Genomic DNA, 21,143 nt, shown 5'->3' on the forward strand with positions numbered 1-21,143 from the left:
GACATATTTCAGATAGATAGGTAATCTTCAAATACTTCAAAGACCTTCAGAATATGGTATTTAAAATACTTTTAAAATTTAGACTTTCTGGACAATGAGACATGTCTGCTCCTGGCAGCACTGATTTACTTCAGAGAGGAGGATGGGCATTAAAGATACATCAGGTTTGCTCAGCCAAGACCACCTAAAAGGTCTCCGATGACACAATGGCCCAGATGATCTAACATCTAAAATGGTTTCAAGACAACTGGCTCAGAGATTCACCCTAATGGACTACTCTATAATCCTAAAATTTTCTTTCTGTCCCCATAAGATACAGCGCCTTGTCAAAAATAGCCATTTTGGCAAGAAACTATTCTTGCCTGGACTGCTTGATCGACTGTACGTACAGGACCCATAGAAAGGTGACCACTGAACTTTGCTTAACAAAATGGTCCTTCAGGTTCCTGCTTCACAGAGGAAACTGCCAGACATTCTACAGGACACTGAAAAAAGTAACCAAGAGACTCTAGCCCTGTGGGCTAAAGACAAATGCCCCAACTTTACAAAGGAACATTAGATGACTGTCCAGACTGCCAGCTGTCTCTGTCTACCCTACAAAACTCCCAAAAATTGCTTACATCCTTCTCCCGGTTCTCAGATAATATTATATCCTTCTGAGGTCTTTGATATGGTTAAAGACTAGATAGTTAAAATTTTGCTCAGTTATGATACAAGATAAGTTAGATATAAAACCTTAGACTCACCAATATAAGATAGGATATCTTCTTTAATAATGTAACTATAATTCTTACTTGATAATTGTTTTATTATATATAATTTTACTATATAAAAATTAAAACCTTCCTTAAAAAAAAAAATATTATAAATATCACTCTATACAAATAAAATACTGTGTGGCCAATGGCTAGACAAAAAATATAGACAAAACAAGAAAAAAGAGGATTCTAAAAAATAAAAGGCTAAAGAGAGACACCGCCAGCCGCCGCCATAAAAAACAACATGTAAAAACACTAATAAGCCACACGCCATATAACAAAATATAGATTAATATAAAAATAGGTTAATTTAAGATAAAAAAAATAGGTAACAAACAGCCTGCCACGGCCATACAGTTTATAAACAATATAAGTTTCTATATGTTTACTTGGTTGGGTCTGAAAGACTATGAGACTAATAAATAAAAAAGATTTGTCCTAACTATGGGCCAAACAAAAAAACTCCAACTACAGGTCTGTCTTTTATAGGGTCTTTGGAGCATGCACCATGAACAAGTGGAAAGATACAGCATAAAGTGTTGCTTACCCATTAACCCTGAGTCACAGGGATGGCGATTTCCAAGTCCTGGGTTCAGGGCCAGGCCAGGGCCAGGGCGATTTTCTACTGGCCTGTTATTCTACAAGATCTATGCTGTATACGTATTTCATAGTATTGAACGTGTAGTTTGTACTGTATGCCAGCCATATAAGCAGAGAAGCCTGCCTAAGGAGAAATCATTGAGAGTTTGCTTAGCACTGCTGCCTATAAAGGTGGAGTCATGTCATTTTATCTGTTAAATTGTATTGGCAGCTTCTGTTTCCATCCTTGTGGATGACTCAATCTGTCATGTAACTAACTTACCAGCCTCTCATCTACCATTCCCATTTTTCTCAGAACTCCAATTACAAGGGCCCCAGGATAGAGCTGATCTGCTTGACTTGACCCTAAGTGATTGTCTTCCAAATTGTCCCACTGCATTCACAGCCAGGCCTTAAGTGTATTTGTGCTCTGTCCTCAGTCCTCACCCTGAGGGTAGGAACCAGACCAGAGTTGAGATTTCTTCATCTTCTTCAATCCTTTTCAACCAGTTGTATTAAACTAGTCCAAAACGGCACAGCAGAGAACTCAGATTCCAATTTGAATACCAAAGACTTCTCATCTTCATTTGTCCGTTTTTTCTTTTTATTTGTTTGTTTTGACTTTGGAGATGGGCTTTCACTCTAATCCTGGCTGACCTGTATGGAATTCTATTGTAGGTCAGGTTGGCCACAAACTCAGAAATCTGCTTTCCTCTGCATCCTGGGTGCTAAGGGGATGTTAGGCCCAACAAGAAGCCTTTTATTACTGACTCAAGGTCAGGAATTACTTCACTCACAAAAAAAAAAAAAAAAAAAAAACCCTTCTTTTTAGCAAGGTGTAATGATGGACATCTATATTCCAATAGTCAGGAGATTGAGGCAGGAAGATTGTGGTTCAAAGCTGCTTGGGCTGCATAGTGAGGCTCTATCCCAGAAAAAACAAAAAACAGGAGGTGGTGGGGGAACAAATGGAAAAAAAATATTTTTATCTAGATATCTCTCATTGACATGTTCTATTATTTTCTATGCATATAACATTTATGATTATATCATATATGTAAATATGTATGTTTTGCTCTGGTTGCCGCAGTATTCACTATGGCAGCTCAGGCTGGCATGGAACTCAGCAATTGTGCTGAACCAACTTCCCAAGTACTAAGATCATGGGCCTGAGCCACTTCCAGTCTATAATTCTTTTAATGATTAATTAGGAGTTGTTAGAAACTATGTGAGCTTGCAATTTTGTTATCAGTATTAACTTTTACTGTCAGAATGAGACACCTATTTGTTAATCTCTTTAATATTCAAAATAAAATTACTCCTTTTTAAAAGTTTATCATTATATATAATCATCCCATGTGCCTTAGAATACCTCAAATTATCTCTAAATATTAGATAATACCTATTGTTAAACTTTCCCCCATCATCTTCTCCTATTATCCCTAGGCTCTGATAACCAGTATTCTAGTATCAAGTTCTATGAGATCAGCTTGTTTTAGATTCTTTATGTGTGAATTCATGTAGTATGTGATTTTTCTGTTCTGGTCTACTTCATTTACTGACCTTCACTTCCACCTATGGTGTTGCCAATGATAGAAATTCATCCTTTTTATGCCTTGAAAGTATTTCATTATTTGTGCATTCATTGGTTGACAGATACTTAGGTTATTTCCAATTTTTTGCTATTATGAATAGTGTTACAATAAAGGAGTACAAAAAATAGTACTTGTGTATTGATATTAATTACATTCCTTCTAAATAAAAAATAGTAATGTACTGACTGCATATATATCTTGTTGAATTCCCACACAATGTTCTAGAATTGTAACAAATTTATATTTCCTTTTTTTTTTTTTTTAACATTCTCCTTTGCACTTTTGTTATTTTGTCTTTTTGATTATAACCATTTGGCCAACTGGGGTTTTGATTGCCCTTTTCCTGATGATGATTAATACTGAGCATTTTCTAATAAACTTGTTGGCCATTTGTATGTGTTCATTTTAGAAATGTCCTTTTAGATTTAAAATCAAATTCTTTCTTTTTTGCTTTCAGTTATTTGAGTTTCTTATATATTATTCTATTCATCAAACCTTTGTCAGATACATAGTTTGCAAATATTTAATAGGTAGTCTCTTTACTCTTGAATTTCTTTCTATGGATTTTTTTCGAGCTTCTTTTCTTCTGTTTTACACACACACACTTGAATATTATGGGGATAACCACATGTATTAGTGCTCTAGCAAACACAACTCAAGCAAAAACAGAACAAATAGGAGTTTGTGCCCCCCCTTGTCTATGAATTAATCTGATATATGGCAGTTTGTTGTTTATAATTTAATTTAAATTCATATATATATATATATATATATATATATATGAATTTATATTTTAAATTCAAAAGCTGAGAACCAGTAAAGTTGGAATAGCACTAATCTAAAGCTTGGCAGGATCAAGTTTTAAAACAGTTCTCTATGTCCTTTTTTCTCAATTTAAGACCCTTATGAAAGTTGCTCGTTAACTTCCACCCTCGGTCTATAAGGATAAATCCTTTTTCCTTTGAAGAGTTATTGGCAGAATATACCTTTGGACCTACTGCTGTATTAGATTTGAATACATTCACAACTTTTGTAAATTATGGAGTGAATTCATCAGTGTCATAATTTAGGCTACTATAACATAGTAGACAGTTCAATTTAAGGAAAATAGACATCTTTGGTTTTGCAATTCAGGATGCTGGGAAGTACAAAAATAAGACAAATTTAGTTACTAGTAGAACCTAATTTGTAGTTGGCAGCTAGAAATGGCTACCATCTGGCTATGTGTTCACATGGTCTCTGTCAAGGGGTGGGGTAATCTTATAAGGGCATGAAGATCATCAAAAGGACACTATCCTTATGATTTCATGCTTCTACAGATACCACCTTGGGTTAAGACATCAGCATATGAATTTTGGGAGACACAGTTCATAATAACCACTGTTATATTAAATTCTATTTTAGATATTGACATTATCTAACAGGCTTTTAAAGTAAAGTCTGGACATCTAGAAATATATCTCCCTTTGAGATTGACAGCAAGAACTATGATGCCTTTTCTTATTGTATCTTTGGATGAAATTGGAAAAGGGAGTTTACTAGACTAAGGAATCAGTCTAATGTGACATTTTTTATGTTTGGTATTTTATAGGAAGGACAGTTATAATGAACAGGTGGTTTGTTTGTTAACTATTATCAGTTTTGTGCTACAGTAGAAATTTTCAGGACCTGGATGAGTTTAGAGGCTCTTATAGAACTTTAAAGTTAGATGGCTAGTAAATGATATACATTGTCAATGGAATCTATTTTGTCTCCTGTTGTGGCACTCTACTACATTTTCACAAGAATAGAGTCATCAGAAAACATTATTTATTTACTTAGTATATAGTAATGAAACATTTACTGTACATCGGAATTGGAGACAGTGAGTTACAATGGGGAGTAAGTGGTATGCTCTCTGCTCTGATAAAGTCTTAGAGTAGAAACTGGAACTGAAAAGTTCTATTAATAATGCCTTGCATGCTTACATTTTCATATTGCCATGGTTTTCAACCCTGGCTGCATAGTGAAATCACTCATCTAACTTTGTGAAAATATAGCTGTCTAGACTTTAGCTTTGGAACTTCAGAGTATATATATTTGGACTTGTGCCTAGGAGTATTTTAAAAATTCCACAAGTCATTCTGATACATATCAACCATATCAATCTGTAATTCTTAGGCTACTTTGTTTTGTTTTATCTGGATAATTTTGTCTTATCTGTGAGTAGTAGAGCATTCATGTACTGCAACCATTGCCTTTACAAATGAAGAAACAAGTCATTACAAGTTCAGGTACTTTAAAAATAGCTGTTGATCTGGAATCAAAGTCTGCTGATTATTCTGAGAGATGTCTTTCCATGTTCCTTCTTTTTATTATATAAAGTGGATTGTAGAAAAGTAAATTGTTTTTGTCTTTTGTATTAAGGGTGAAGAGAAAGATAAATTACTACATTTTTTCCAAATTGTGACTGATTCTCTCTTCTGGCTATTAGGAGGTCATATTCAACTCATACAGAATGGTAAGAGGAAAAAAAACCCCAACTGTTTAATATAAACAATAGTCCTACAGCATTGACTTTTTAAATGACAAATTAAAGGAACTATTGCTGAAATATAACTTTCTCCTTAACTTTTTTATTTAGTAAATATGAGATATTAATAATTTGGAAGTTTGGGAAAATAATTTTTAAAATTACAGTTAGAACTTAAGTTTAGATTTAGCTTTCTGGAGAAATCCCGATGTACAGAGTAAATTAGTTTCACTCATAATCTGGCTATTCAGGAAAGGATAGGACTTTATAAAATTTTAATAAACTAAAGTTATTTTATTGAGTATTTTGTTTTCATTGAAAAGTATAAATATGTATTAATTTTATGTTTTCTTAAGACTAAAAAAGTAATCCTTCCTAATAATCCTGGCACAATTCTTACTCTTTGAAACATTTCACATTACATAAGTGCAACACCATGGCATTTTTTTTCCAGACAGTAACACTTGAATCTTTAATTCTGTTATTTTCATTTCAGAATTATTCATGCATGTAAAGAGCTGCATAGTTCTTTAAGTATTAAAAGCACATTCCTTGGATGTATAATCCATACCATTTTCAATTTTCTAAAGGTAACTTCTTTCAGTTAATTTAATTGATACTTTTGGTAGCTATATAGCTAGTTATAGCCATATAGCTAAGTGAATGCCTAAATACTTTTTATTTAAAGTATTATCTGTTTCCTATTATGAATCTACTGTTGTTAAAAATTCCCAGTTTAAAGACTGTTTAAAAAATATAAAGTACTTAGAACTAGATACAAAGGAGAAAGAAAATACCGTATTTGAAAAGAAATATAATAAAAACGATAGTGTGTTTAGGGTTAATATGAAACCATAATGGAGGTATCAAAAATTTGTTAAGCTGGACCATAGGTGAGTGCCTGGGGTCACACCCAGAGAGACCCTGCACCTAGGTCCCAGCCCTGGGCATCAGCCATTCCGGGGAAGACCTGCCCAACTTGGCCCCAGTTTCTGGCCATTTGGCGGACCCTGAGGGAAGGTTCCCGTTCTCCAAAACCCCCGGTGGACCCTGCAATCTCCATGCCGTGCCCCCACACCCATCAACCTGAGACCCCAGCCACAACAAATGTATACATTGAAGTGGAGTTTTTAATAATTTTTCCCTATAAAATGTTACACATCTATGAAGAAATTGCTGACCTCTAGGCCTGAAATAGAAAGTAAACAAATGAATTTCAAAGTCTTCAATACCAGATGTAAAGGAAGCAATTAAAATTTATCAGAATTAAAAGGACTGAAAAGCCAACATAAAGAGGCCTCTACAAGGACTGGTGAAATGGCTCAGCAGATAAAGAGAGACATTTTTATTTTAGCTTAAGAGGCTTCTACATGCCAAATAAAGAAAAAGTTGAGCTATAATAACAACTGCAGTGAACTTAAAAACACCAAAAGTTACCATTGAAGTCAGCTAGAGAACTAATGCATTGTTTTCAAACTGTAAAATGAAGAATCTAGCTTTTGTTCTGCCTTATAGATCAGTGAAAAATTTCTCTGTTATATGAAAGCATTTTAGCTAATAAATGAAAGCATGGAAGAGTACCACTTATTTTACAAGCCCTCATGAATGAACAGACTTAGTAATTACCTACCTGTGCCTGTCAACACCTTAAAAAGAGAGACAGATTATCATTAAAATCACAGGTAAAATATATGTGCTAAAAATTCAAACCTGCATCATTTCAAAGCTCTAATACCATCTACCAGCTGAAAGAAATTCAAAGAAACAAATTACACTTCAGGAATGTAATTAACAAAATCAAACCTGTCAGAGGACAACTTACATGGTTTTATTTTCCTAATAAATCACAAAGAAAATAAAAATGGAAGAATAATTGGTATTTTAAAATTTGAAACATAACCGTGTTCCATGGATCTTATTTGAATCTTGACTAAAAGAAATTTAAAAATTCACAAAACACTTAGAAGTTAAACCACTTGTCTGGCTTCTTGATGAAATTAAGAGATAATTTTTATTATGTGATATAATGGTTATGCATTTTTGTTCATCAGTTCTTAGTTTTGGGCAATATATGTTGAAATGTTTATAGATAAAATAATTTTATGTCCCAGATTTGTTTCAACTAAAATGGAAGCAGATGAGAGTATAGGTAAAACAAGTTTGTACATAAATTGACTGCCTCATGGGTATTTATTACATTATTCTGTCTGCTTTTGGGTGTGCTTTAAACTTTCATTGCAGAAAATTAAATAAATTATAGACCCTGTTTGTGAATGTGGTAATGGAGTAGGAGTTACTCTACCAAGTACTCATTTACTTTGAAACTGAGGAATTACAAAGCAAACAGTATAAAAATAAAATGCAGTAACTCCTTAATATGTTACTTTATCGTAACACTTTTCAACAGAGAAAAAAGAAAGTTTATTGAACTAGATGCCATATGATTTTAGTAATTCCTGGATATTTCTAGAATTACTAGTAAAATATGATACACAAATAGAAAATACACCTTATTGTAGTTACAATTTTTTTTTACTACTAAAGTAACAATTTGTAAAACATAGTTGTATTTTTTTCTAAGTTGTTAAAAATGATATATAATGAATAATTGGGCTATAAGTATAAATGAACAGGAGTTGGTGTGGAAAAGAGCAAATCTGATATTTCAGGAAATAAAAAAGGAAAGAATAGTTATTTTTATGAAAGCTAGGGTACTGTTAATAGGACAAAGCTTGCAACATATTTAATCTTTTAGTTATTGTTGTGCTCAGCTGATGTGTGGAACAGAAACTGGCAATTATTGGGAAACTGTCTTTTCTAGGACATTATACTTCAGATTTTTGTGAGAATTATTTATTTTTAGTTTCACAGATGATGAAATGGAGATTATGGGAGGTTGCCTTACTTAGGGTTACTTCTGCTATGCTGAAGTACCATGAGCAATAGCAACTTGAGGAGGAAAGGGTTTATTTTATTTGGCTTATACTTCCACATCTTAGTCCATCATTGAAGGAAGTCAAGACAGGAACTCAAATAAGGCAGGAACCTGAAGGCAGGAGCCAATGCAGAAGCCATAGAGGCCTCTTACTGGTTTGCTTCACATGACTTCCTCAGCCTACTTTCTAATAGAAGCCAGAACAGTGGGCTAAGCTGTCTCCCAACAATCCCTAATTAAGAAAATGCCCTCCAGGCTTGCTAACAGCCTGATCTTATGGAGGCATTTTTTCTATTGAGGCTCCCTCTCTGATGACTAGCTTGTGTCAAGATGACATAAAATAGCCAGGACAGAGGTGAAGCAATGTGTGTATGCATTAAGCACCAAATTTTGTAACTAAAAATTATAAACCTAGAAAAAATTTCATTTGTAGTTTTATTATTTAGTTAATGAAATTCATTGCTGGAAAAAAAAATTCAGGTTAGGAGATGTTATTTTCAACTTAAAAGAAGTAATAATAAATGTTTAGCTTGGTATTTATAGGTGCCCCATTGACTATAACTGACTTCATAAAAATGGAATGACTCTTAACTTTATGACCATTTAAAACTGCTTGCATCTATAGAGATCCTTATTATAGGGCTTACAATGCCAAAAGTTTAGCAGAAATGATGATGCTTTGATTTGATTTTTAAAAGACAAAATCTTTCCTTGGTTGTTATATAATCTTTAACATTTCTTTTTCTCTTTTTAGTACTGCAGAGTGATCATTTCTTACACTTACTGCAAACTGACAATGTTCAAATAGGAGCTACAGTTATGACTCTGCTACAGAATATACTACAGATCAACAGGTGACTTAATTTACACAATTTTTAATCAGAAACATTCTAATTTTATTACAATTTGTCACTATTTTACATATGACTTGTACATGAAATTTAAGTTCTTTTATGATTGTCTTTTAGAAAAAGGTAGTATAAAAGACTTTAAAAGGTTAGAAATTTGTTATCAAATTGTTATCTCAGAGCTCTAGAAAATCTCAGGCTTAGAAAAGAGAATTGGTGTGATACCTAAAGAAAAATATTAGGATCACAGTAAAAATATACTTAGTGGAATTATTTATTATTTCACTCAAGTATGGGTTTATTCATTGGCTACTATGTGCCACAATTACTCTGTTTCTCATTATATTTGCAGTGCTTATTTAAATATAAACCTTGTCTTCATTGAGTGAATATTGAGAGAGTTATATTTTTGTATATTAATTTCTGATACTATCCACAAGTGTTGAGTTGCTTCTAACCCTATCTGAGTGGAGATGCATCCTGGAGAAGTTAAAACCTGAAAGGAAACTTTAAAGATAAGTTGTACAGGGAGGATGAGGAGGAAGCAGGAGGAAGAATGAGGTAACAACATAACAAAAGTCAGAGATAAGGAAGAAATATTATGCTCAGGGTAAAAAGAAGGGAAGATCCATCTTGCTGGGATTTAATGGTTGGTTTCAGGTGTGACCAGCAAATTTTGAAGAGACTGATATTATGAAAAATTGATATGCTATGTTAAGGAAACAATCATATCCTGTAGATAATGGGGCCCTTTGAAATTTTTTTTAAGTAGATGAATATGGTCTGATTACATTTCAGTTTTATTACTCTAGTTACTAATGTAGAGAAGATAAGGAGAACAAAACTCTAGACCAGTGGTTCTCAGACTTCTAATGCTACAACCCTTTAATACAGTTCCTCATGTTGTGGTGACCCCAACTATAAAATTATTTTATTGCTCCTTCATCACTGTAATTTTACAATTGTTAGGAATCGTAATGTAGATATTTGATATGCAGAGTAACTGATATTCAACTCCTAAAGGGGTTGCAACCCTTATGTTGAGAACCACTGTTCCAGACAGAGAAGACAACTGGAAGACTAGGGAGGTATCTCAGTGGTGGGGCACTTGTCTTCAAAGTTAAATATCCCAAATTTGCAGCAATGAAAAGAAAAAAAAAGGTTAGAACAAGCAACCATAGCAATTCAAGTAAACTGATAACATCTTGGCACTGGTAATAGGAAGTAGATTTTTGTTAATTATTTAAAATCACCCAGACCTTTATTTTCACTTTGGGTTAAAATAGAATTATAGAGATAAATTTACTTGACCATTGGGGGAAAAGAAAAAGATAAATCATGAAGGATCGGTTTTCAATAAACTGAACATGACTCAATGTATGAATGAAAACCCAGAAGAAGAAAGAAAGAATAAGGTTGGGGTTCCCTATCATTGTAACAAAAACCTGAGATAACAGATTTATGAAAAGAAAATGTTTACTTTGGCTCATGATTTTGGGGGCTCCACTACATGATTATTTGCCTGTAGTGAGGCATCATATCACAGTGAGAGCAGGTGGCAGGGCAAAGCTACTCACCTTATAGCCAAGAAGTAAAAGAGAGAGAAAGGAACATGCCCTCAGTGATCTCTGGATCTCCCAGTATGCCCCACCTCTTAAACATTCCAGCATTTCCTAATAGCTCCTTCATTGAAACTGAGGTTTTCACACACGAGCCTTTGGAGTATATTCAAGATCCCAAGTATACAAAAAGCTTCATAGTTGCTCTGACTTAGTGCTAAGTTTTTAGGATGTAGTGTAGCAGGAAAGCTTGATTTAAAGAAAAAGAGCGGAGAATCTAGAGGAAAGCAAGATGACTAAAATTCACAAGGCAGACTACTAGAAAAAAGCTTTATCTGATACCTGCAGAGGGTTCTGGTCAAAAATTGCAGTAGCGTACCAATCAGCCTACCTATGTAAGTCTACCCATTTATTTTAAGTCAAAGGGAACATTTTTTGAAAGTCATATCCAGTGCCTGTAAACAATTCTCAATAAACTTAAAAGGATTTAAATAAAAAAATGTTGGAAAGTTGGAATCAGGTTGGAAATAAGTGACAAGCAGATCTCTGAAAAGTCCCTGAAAAATGTAAGAAATAGTACATACCTAAATAACCTACAAAACAGAAAAAAATCAAAAGTAAAATTAGAAATTATTTCTAAATGAATAGATGTGAAAGAAACAGATGAATTTCTGAGGTACATCATAATTCAAACAATACTTAGAAATTTTATATTAATAATACCGATATTGGAAAAGAAAAATCTCAAATCAAGGTATCAATTCTGCTTTAAGTAAAGTAGGAAAATATGGGAATAATAAACTTTAAGCTAAAAAGGGAAAACAATAAACATCAAAGCAATAATCAGTATCAATAAAGTCAATGAAAGCAATAGAGAAAGTCAGTGAAACCATAAGTTGAATCTGAGATGAATGAAATGAACCTACAGCAAGTGATCAGGAAAGAAATAGAAGAACTGCCAACAACTAATGTAAAAGTTTAAAGGGATAACATCTTTTATTGCATTAAAAAATCACAGAGGAATAATATGAACAACTTTATGCTCCTAAACTCAACAGCTTAGATGAAATAGACAAGTGCTTTTATTTTTTTTTTTATGTTTTGGTTTTTTCGAGACAGGGTTTCTCTGTGTAGCTTTGTGCCTTTCCTGGAACTCAGTTGGTAGACCAGGCTGGCCTTGAACTCACAGAGATCCTCCTGGCTTTGCCTCTGGAGTGCTGGGATTAAAGGCGTGTGCCACCACAGCCTGGCGTCAAGTGCTTTTATTAAGGCTACATTTTTCAATTTTTTTTTAGACAATACATTTTGATCCCCCCTTCCCCCCTCAAGACAGGGTTTCTCTGTGTAGCCCTGGCTACCATGGAACCCAAGAGATCTGCTTGCCTCTTAGCCCAGCACGTGCCCCTCTCTTCCTACTCCCAGTGCTGGGAACTAGCCACCACCCTGCTTGATCATGTTTTTTATTCTCTCCCAATTCCTCTCAGATCCTCCCCACCTCTCCCTACCTACCAAACTTTGTTTTCTCTCTTTAAAAAAAAAATCAAGAAACCAAAAACAAACTTCAAAATATACAGGCAAAAGCCCAAACAAAGCAAAACAAAGCAAAAAGTCCACAACAGTAATGCAAAATGATAATAAAGAAATGCCAAAAGAAATAAAATGCTCTTCATAAATTAAGCACATAGTTTTGTATATCATTTAATTGTTGAGTCTTACTGCAGTCTTGTGATTTGTCACCTTGAATCTTTCGAATCACTTAATTGTACAGTTATTTTGTTTTTGTTTTTTATTCAATTTGATAACAAGTTTCTCTGAGAAGAAAGAGAGGACCTTCATCTACTTTGAATTCTCTCTTGGACCTAATAGGGTCCCTTACCCACAGTACGAAATCAGCAGTGTTAATTGACTTAATATGCTATAATCTAAATTGTTTTTTTAAAAAAATATATTTATTTATTAATTTTTTTTTTCATTTTACATACCAACCCCAGTTCCCCCTCCCTCCTCTTCTCCCGCCTCCTCACCTTCCTCCCACTCTACCCCTATCTGCTCCTCAGAGTGGGTCAGGCCTCCCATGATAGTCAACAAAGTCTGGCATACCAAATTGAAGGAGAGCCTAGTCCCTCCCCATTGTATCAAGGCTGAGCCAGGTATCCCACCACAGGGAATGCATTCCAAAAAGTCAGTTCATGCACCTGGGATAAGTCCTGGCCCTGCTGCCAGGGACCCCACAAACAGATCAAGCCACACAACTGTCACCCACATTCAGTGGGCCTAGTGTGGTCCCATGCACGTTCCCGAGCTGTCAGTCCAGAGTCAGTGAGCTCCAACTAGCACCAGTCAGCTGTCTCTGTGTTTCCCCATCATGATCTTGACCTCCTCCTCCTCTTCCTCCTCCTCCTCCTCCTCCTCCTCCTCCTCCTCCTCCTCCTCCTCTTTGTCTTCTTCTTTTTCTTTTTCTTTTTGAATGCTGAATGCCATTTATAATCTAAATTCTTAGAACCAAGTTATATGCTTTAAAAAGTGGCTATCTTCATGGATCAGCCCACACACACACAGGCATTTCAGTTATTAAAACTTTTATTTTAAATTTGTTGTGATAACCATGTATGAATTAGTAATTATACCTTTTATTCTGTCCTGTTAGTGGTGATTTACTCAAAATAGAAGGAAAAACCCTGCATTCTATTTTAGATGAAATTCTTTTCAAGCTTTTATCAACTCCTAGTCCAGTCATAAGAAGTATTGCTACAAAGCTCCTGCTAGTGCTAGCTGAATCTCATCAGGAAATTTTGATTTTACTGAGACTAAGTGCCTGCTACAAAGGTAAGTCATACATATTTTCTTTTCTTGGTATTCTCAAAGACAAAAATATATTGACAGTTTATGAATGACAAAATGTTTATATTTTGAAAAGTTAGTAGCTGAACTGTACAGATAAACCTGTTATAACATATACCATTTCAGAATATATGTCACTGTATGAGCCATTTCAGAATATATGTCACTGTATGATCAACAGATAGCATGCATATTTTCTTGATGGGGTTATAATAAATGTTTACTTCCTCTCTGACCAAAAAAAAATATGTTTATATTGGCTATACCAAATAGTGTAGTAAAATAATGACCAAAGATGTCTGTGACATTATCAGAACTACTCAAGAAGAAAACAGAACTGTGCGTTATCAATTAATAATTAATCTCTTACTTTTTCACTCCTTTACTCAAAAAAAATCCACCACCAACAAAATATAACTTACATTTCAAACTCAAACACATATGATTAAAAATGCCATAAATCTTGAGAGTAAATAAATTCATTGTTAACTATCATTCTTGTGTGAGAGTATTCATTTAATTGAATACTGCTTGTAAGACACTATTCTATGTACTTTAGTTTTTATAATATTGCTTTGTTATATTGGATATTTTTATCCTTATAGGTATGGAATAAGAGGTGTGGAAAAATTAGATAATTTACTCAAGATTACTTAGATTATAGTTTTCTAACTACCAGCCAAAATTATATGCCAGCTTTATGTTATTTCTTTGTTAAACAATATATTTATATTCAGTATAGTAAAATATTGGTTTCTAGTTCATTAAATATGATTAATATAGGATGCTACATGGGACTTTTAAAATTTGTAGGATCTGTTTAATTACTTGTCAGTTAGAATAGACGTTAATCATTTTTGGTGATTCAAAAGGTACTTTAGTAACTTTCTTATATCTATCATTACTATAGCCATTTTAATTATTTTATATATTGTAAGAAAAGAGGTAGGATAAGTACCACTAAATAGACCTCTAGTCGTTACTGTGTCAGGCACACATTTCAATCCTGCAACTAGAGTCTTCCAGAAATGTGAATGTCCATGCCAGGTGTGGAGGTGCATGCCTTTAATTCCAGCCCTTGGGAGCTAGAAGCTGGCAGATTTCAGTGAGTTCAAGGCTAGCCTGGAGTACATCGTGAATACTAGAACAGCCAGACCTACGTCATGAGACCCTGTCTCAAAACCTTTCCCCGTCCCCACAAAAGAGAAAAACAAAAAAAAAAAAAAAAAAGTGAATTTTACCTTAATCCCTGTTCATTTCTTTGAGTGATAAAATTGCAACAGTAGAATTTACTCAAGTTTACCAAGATATTTTCTAAGTTCTGAAAACTTAAATCTTAATATAAAGGCATGAAAAGATCCATATGTTGGCAGCCCCAATGTACACTGCAAGGCAATTTTGTTTGCATTTTTATTTTTACTATAGCACACATAATTCCAACATGCTTTGAATACAAGGGTTACATTGTCCCTTTTATGACTACTATATTATTTTGAAATTAAAATGTTGTATCCTAATAGCATTTCTGTATTTACTCAGAAACCTCTTGGCTTACCTCCAAACTATAGGTGTTAGTGTTAAGTACCTGCTTAAGTGCTTCCACAAGGTAGGCATATATAGAGTATGTGTACAATAACTATCTTCTTAAAAATGTTTCAGTTTAAGGTTTTTTGTGTTGAAAACACATTCTCTCTACTCTGACTTATTCCAGTGAACCTACTGCCCTTTTTAAATAAAGAAATTTAGACATATTTTTACATTCAGATTGTACTTAGTCAAGAAAGTAAAAATTCTCATAACATAGGAAGATTGTGAAGACCTCAACATACAAGTCTTTGAGAAGAAGAAAATCATATACATAATCATGTTGTTATATTTATTCATTTCCTAAGCAGACTTAAACTTCATTAATATTTACATAACAAAATCTTACTTTATTGATAATTGTTATGTCTTGTTATTTTATTTCAGGACTTACAAGTCTGCTAAATAGACAGGAAACTATGACAGAATTTAGTCAAGAACTTCGACAGCTCGTTGGTCTTTTAACCCCCAAGATCCATCAGGAAATAGAAGAACAGGTATTATAAAAAATAATTCGTGTGATATTTGTTAACTGTATTGATCTTCAGTTCTCCTTAAATAAGCCTCACTTTTCTTCTCTTAATCCTTTAAACAAAATATTGTCCCTAGATGATAGAAATCTTTTAAGATTTTCATTGTATTGTTTGACTCAGTCTACCCATAAACATGATTTGTCTCCCTTTTTTGTCTATTTATAGATTTGAGCAGGTTACTTCTTTTTCAGAATTTCTTATGAAATCCCCTACTTATTAACTCTTATCTATAAGGTATTTAAATTATTTTTGCTTTAAAAGTGCCTCTCATTATAGCAAACTGTATATATGGCCAACTATGGTGAACCTTCAGATTTCATTGATACAAAATAATTATTTTTCCTCTTTTCAAAAAAATTATATGAATAAAAGTCATGTTTGAGATATGACAGGTTTTATTTTATCATACTTCCTCAACATATACTCAAAATGGAGGCTTCAGGTAACTTACTTCTATAAAAGAGATACAGGTTTATTATTTTCAGGTAAGGCCTTAAAATATACATGGAAAATAGAGTCTAAAATAATAAAAGATATTTTTAGAGTAAAAGGAAATGAAATTACTATATACCTAAAATCTTAAACCAAAGGGTAATTGAAAGGAAGTCTAGTTCAGGCAGGAGGATGGAAGGGAATAAAGGAAAAGAATTCTTTATTTCCATAGACTATTTTCAAAACTATACATGTGGTGGACAGACCCAAAACAGCATCCTGAAAGCATACAAGATTAAAACAGATTTGCACAACTAACCACAAATAGTCAACAGAGCTTATATAGTGTAAGCCTAATCAAGTTGAATAATACTAAGTGGACTGGAGTGAGGGTTCAGCAGTTAAGAGTGTGTACTGCTCTTACAAAAGACCTGAGTTCTGTTGCCAGCACCCATTTGGATGGGTCACAGATGCCTGCACTTCCAATTTCAGGGAGATCTGAAGTCTCTGGCCTCAGCAGGTATGCACATGCCCACAAACACACATACACATAATTAAAAATAATAAAAATAAATCTTTTAAAAATACTAAATAAAAACATTAGCAAGTTAGCTCCCTGGGCAGGGTGACACACACATTTAATCCCCGTGCATCAGAGGCTAGGGCAGAAGGATCATAATTTTAGTTCACTATGGGATATCTAACAAGATTTAGTTTCAAAATACCACAAGCAACCAAACCAAAGTCATTAGCTCAAAATAGATTATGAAAGATTAGGCAGGACTTGAAATTCTTGAAAAGGAAGTGAGGTCAGAGAGAGAATTTGTAGTTACTAGACAAGTTATTACCCTAGATTAACATACTGTATCTGGAAAGCCAGGTATAGTATACTTGGGCATTCTGGTCCTGACGAACTTATTTCCTGTTTAGAGGTGAGGATTAACACTTACCCTGGCCTGATATTTTAAGAGATTAAACTTCTCAAAAAGGCTTTCTAGAGATGTATCAAAATTATTTCTGATGTATAATTTCAGAAACTACATAAAGCAGCTTGCTTGATTCAAGCCTATTGGAAGGGTTTCCAGACCAGAAAGAGATTAAAGAAGCTTCCGTCTGCTGTGATTGCTTTGCAGAGGAGTTTCAGGTAGAAAAACCAAACCGAACAATTTAGATTGAAATGATGATCTAGCTTTGCATGTAAATTTGTAATTACCCATGCTTCCTCCACCCCCAAAAAAAGAAAGAAAGAAAAAAAGAAAAAGAAACAATGTTATGAGAATGTTACCAAAGCACAGATGAATGGAAATAGGGAGATTTTATTGGCTTTGGGTTTTTTTTCCTCCTCTATTTCTTACTTTCTTGATGTGTTTTGTTTTATTCTTTTCTTTATTCTGTTCAGTAGTGTTACTGAGTACCAGCGCTCAAGTAACCAGGTACTGACAAATCTGATGGAATCCAATACTTAGTCCTGTCCACTTCCTGTCTAGGTTTGTGGGCCAATCCTGAAGAGGGAATCAGTGATATTTATATTATTAAATTCTCAAAACCAACAGTTCTTATAAGTGCTCATATGTAATTATGATAATCTATGCAACTAATAAAGATTAAAGATGTTAAACAAATTTTCCTGAGTAAATATGGCTTGGGTAGATGTGATTCTTTAGATATGACAAAACTATTGATCTCTACTTCAGTTGTACTTTGAAAAATGAAATACTAAAGATATGAGTCACTTTCTGATTCTACTAACCTAGCCACATTCTTACAGGTTACAGAAAGAACTATAGCAAAAAGTAAATGAAAAAAAAAAATCTAACATTGATTATAAAGTAGAGCCATCTCAGAGGTGATTTTATTTTCATCCATCATTACTTAAAGCCAGATTTAACTCACTAAAATGAAACTGACAATTTACAGAAATAAACTTTAAAAACTGAAACCAATCTTTTAATAACTGCAGCTGCATTTCTGTTATAAAAACATTTAAAAATAGCTCTATGCTCAAAACACTACATTGTCATACAATCACTCTGGATGTTTTACTTAGTGGATAGCCTATGAAAATTTTCTTTCAGAGAAATTTAAAGACAAGTTATAAATACTATTGGGCATGAATATTGTTAGCAAAGAAAGTATTCTGCTTCAAGTATAAACAAGCATCAAGTATATACATATATATGTGTCCACTTAATTTATATATATATACAAAATACATATGTAAATCATATGTATAAAATACATATGTAAACAACATACATAAAACACACATACATGTGTGAAAATATTCCAAAATTACTCTACTTATATGAAAGTATTCCAGAATTGTGTGTGTGTGTATGTGTATGTGTGTGCACTTGTGAGCACACCCGCGCGCATGTTTGGAGAGAGAGAAAGTAACAGACTTCAGTTTGTATTTGACTTCAGTAACTTATTGACTGAATGACCTTGGACAAGTCTTGGACAACTCTTAGCCTCAAATTTCAAATCTAGAAAATACAGATAATAGCTGTGGCTTGTGGCACAGGCCAGTGATCTCAACTACTCAGGAAACTAAGGTAGGAAGAATGTAAGTTTAAATCTAGCCTAGGCTACAGAGGGAGTTCAAGGCTACCAGTACTACTGGACAACTTAGCAGAGACCCTGCCTCAAAGTAAAGAGGAAAAGAGAACTGGCTGTAGTTCATTGGTAGAGCTTGTCTCTAGCATGCTAAGACCTTGGGTTGACTCTCAGCACTGTAACAAGTAAAAGAATGTCTGACTAAAGGTGTACCTCACCAGGTTGAAACAGAACTTTGAGATGATAGGAAGGATTTCAGTATACGGCACTTAAAAATGATAGGATGGAGAAAATATTTTTCCTGCCCTTAAAATTTATAGTTCCAAGCCGGACAGTGGTGGCGCACACCTTTAACCCCAGCACTCGGGAGGCAGAGGCAGGTGGATCTCTGTGAGTTCGAGGCCAGCCTGGGCTACAGAGCGAGATCCAGGAAAGGCGCAAAGCTACACAGAGAAAACCTGCCTCGAAAAACCAAAACAAACAAACAAAAAAAATATAGTTCCAGACAGATACATTAAATAATGGCACTCATGACAAGCAGTGCTATCATTATCTGATAGCATTGCTTTTTTTTTCTCCTAGAGCTGTTTCCTAAGAAATAAAAATAAAACTAAACCATTTAAAAAAGCATTTCTGTGGCCAGAAGGATTTGAGAAAATATTGAATACTTCCTAAATGACCATGTCTGTTTTTCTAAAATGTTTGAATGTTCTTGATAATCCCTTCTATAAGTGAACTCAGTAGTTACTGCTTAGGGAACCTATTGTCCATCATCCTCAGCCATCTCTCTCCCTTTACATTTAAGGATACTCCAAGACAATGGATTCAGATCTTTAAGGTTTGACCCCATAGTTGCCAAAGTTACTTGTTTACTTTTTCTTTCAAGAATGAATAAATGAATGAATGAATAAATAAATAAATAAATAATGTTTATTTAAAAATATCTCCGAGAACTAGGGTTTAGCTCAATGGTAGAATGCATAGTTAGCATACAATCTGCATTAATACACTGAAAAAACAAGTACCTCAGGATTATGAGTTTGTCCATGTAAAAGTGTATATATGGTATCTAATTAATATTCTGTCATTTGAAAAAAATGTTTTTGAGACAGGGTTTCTCTGTGTAGCTTTGTGCCTTTCTTGGAACTTGCTTTGTAGACCAGGCTGGCCTTGAACTCACAGAAATTTGCCGGCTTCTGTCTCCCCGAGTGCTGGGATTAAACGCGTGCGCCACCACAGCCCAGCACATTATAAAATTTTTAAGTTAGCATAAAAGTAAAGAGTTTCTTTATATCATTTTCATACATACATGCTGTTACACTTTGTTTTAACTCACCCACTCCTCCATTGCACTTGCCTCCACCTCTGGCTGGTTCTCTCTCCTACCCTGAATAGACTCTTTTTCACCATTCCCCTCTCATGATCCTCTTTCTAGTTCCATTAAACATACACAATGCAGACAAAATTTAATACAGATTTTGCATATTTGTCAGTCTGGCTTGCTTAATGATTTACAGTTCCCTTCATTTTATATAGATGTCATGGATTCATTTTTCTCATGGCTGAATAAAACGATTAAAATATATGAGTGTTTTACCTACATATAGTTCTGTGTATGTACCATATGCATTCCTGGTGCCTACAGGGGCCAGAAGAGGACATTGGATCTCTTATACCTGGAGTTGTATACAGTTGTGAGCCACCACATGGGTGCTAGAAATCCAACCTGGGACTTCTGGAAGAATAGCTAGTGATTTTAACTGTGGAGCCATCTCTCCAGCCCCCATAAACCGTAAACAAAACTAAAAAGAAAGAACATATGCTCAACTATGTTCATATTAGCATTATTCATAATAGCAAGAACCTGAAAACATCCTAGATGCCCCTCAACTGAAGAATGGATAAAGAAAATGTGTCACATATACACAATGGAGTACTACTCAGCAGTAAAAAACAATGATATGAAATCTGCAGGCAAATGGATGGAACTAGAAAATATCATCTTGAGTGAGGTAACCCAGACTCAGAAGGACAAACATAGTATGTACTCATAAGTGGATACTAAATGTGAAGGAAAGGGATGGCCAGACTGCAACCCACAACTCCACAGAGGCTAGCTAATAAGGAAAGACCCTAGGAGGGACACATGGATGACCCTGTAAGGGAGAAGTGGATGAGATCTACATGAGTGTGGGGACGGGGGTGGCAGAGGGCGAGGAGTGGGGAATGAGAACATAGGGAAATGGGAGGGTCAAGCTGGAACAGGGACAGAGTGGGAGGGCAGGGAGGAAGATACCATGAGAGATGAGGACATCATGGGAATAGGAAGAGGTTGAGTGCTGGGGAGGCTCTCAGGAATCCACAAGGTTGACGTCACCTTGGACTGCTGGCAGTGGTCCAGAGGGTGACTG

The 21,143-nt window shown here is 34.4% G+C and overlaps 1 protein-coding gene across 7 annotated transcripts in view; it reads left to right on the plus strand.

Moving 5' to 3' along the window:
- Iqcb1 (IQ motif containing B1) overlaps positions 1 to 21,143 on the plus strand; it is a 51,203-nt gene that overhangs the window by 9,925 nt on the left and 20,135 nt on the right. For all 7 annotated transcript variants that reach the window (XM_036176155.1, XM_036176149.1, XM_036176153.1 and 4 more), the window contains 5 exons: positions 5,339 to 5,432; positions 9,134 to 9,233; positions 13,434 to 13,612; positions 15,599 to 15,708; positions 17,211 to 17,320. In XM_036176155.1, the coding sequence (XP_036032048.1) occupies positions 5,339 to 5,432; positions 9,134 to 9,233; positions 13,434 to 13,612; positions 15,599 to 15,708; positions 17,211 to 17,320 (593 nt within the window). The remainder of the gene's footprint in view (positions 1 to 5,338; positions 5,433 to 9,133; positions 9,234 to 13,433; positions 13,613 to 15,598; positions 15,709 to 17,210; positions 17,321 to 21,143) is intronic.

This window comes from Onychomys torridus, unplaced genomic scaffold, assembly GCF_903995425.1.
Source record: "Onychomys torridus unplaced genomic scaffold, mOncTor1.1, whole genome shotgun sequence".
NCBI lineage: Eukaryota > Metazoa > Chordata > Mammalia > Rodentia > Cricetidae > Onychomys > Onychomys torridus.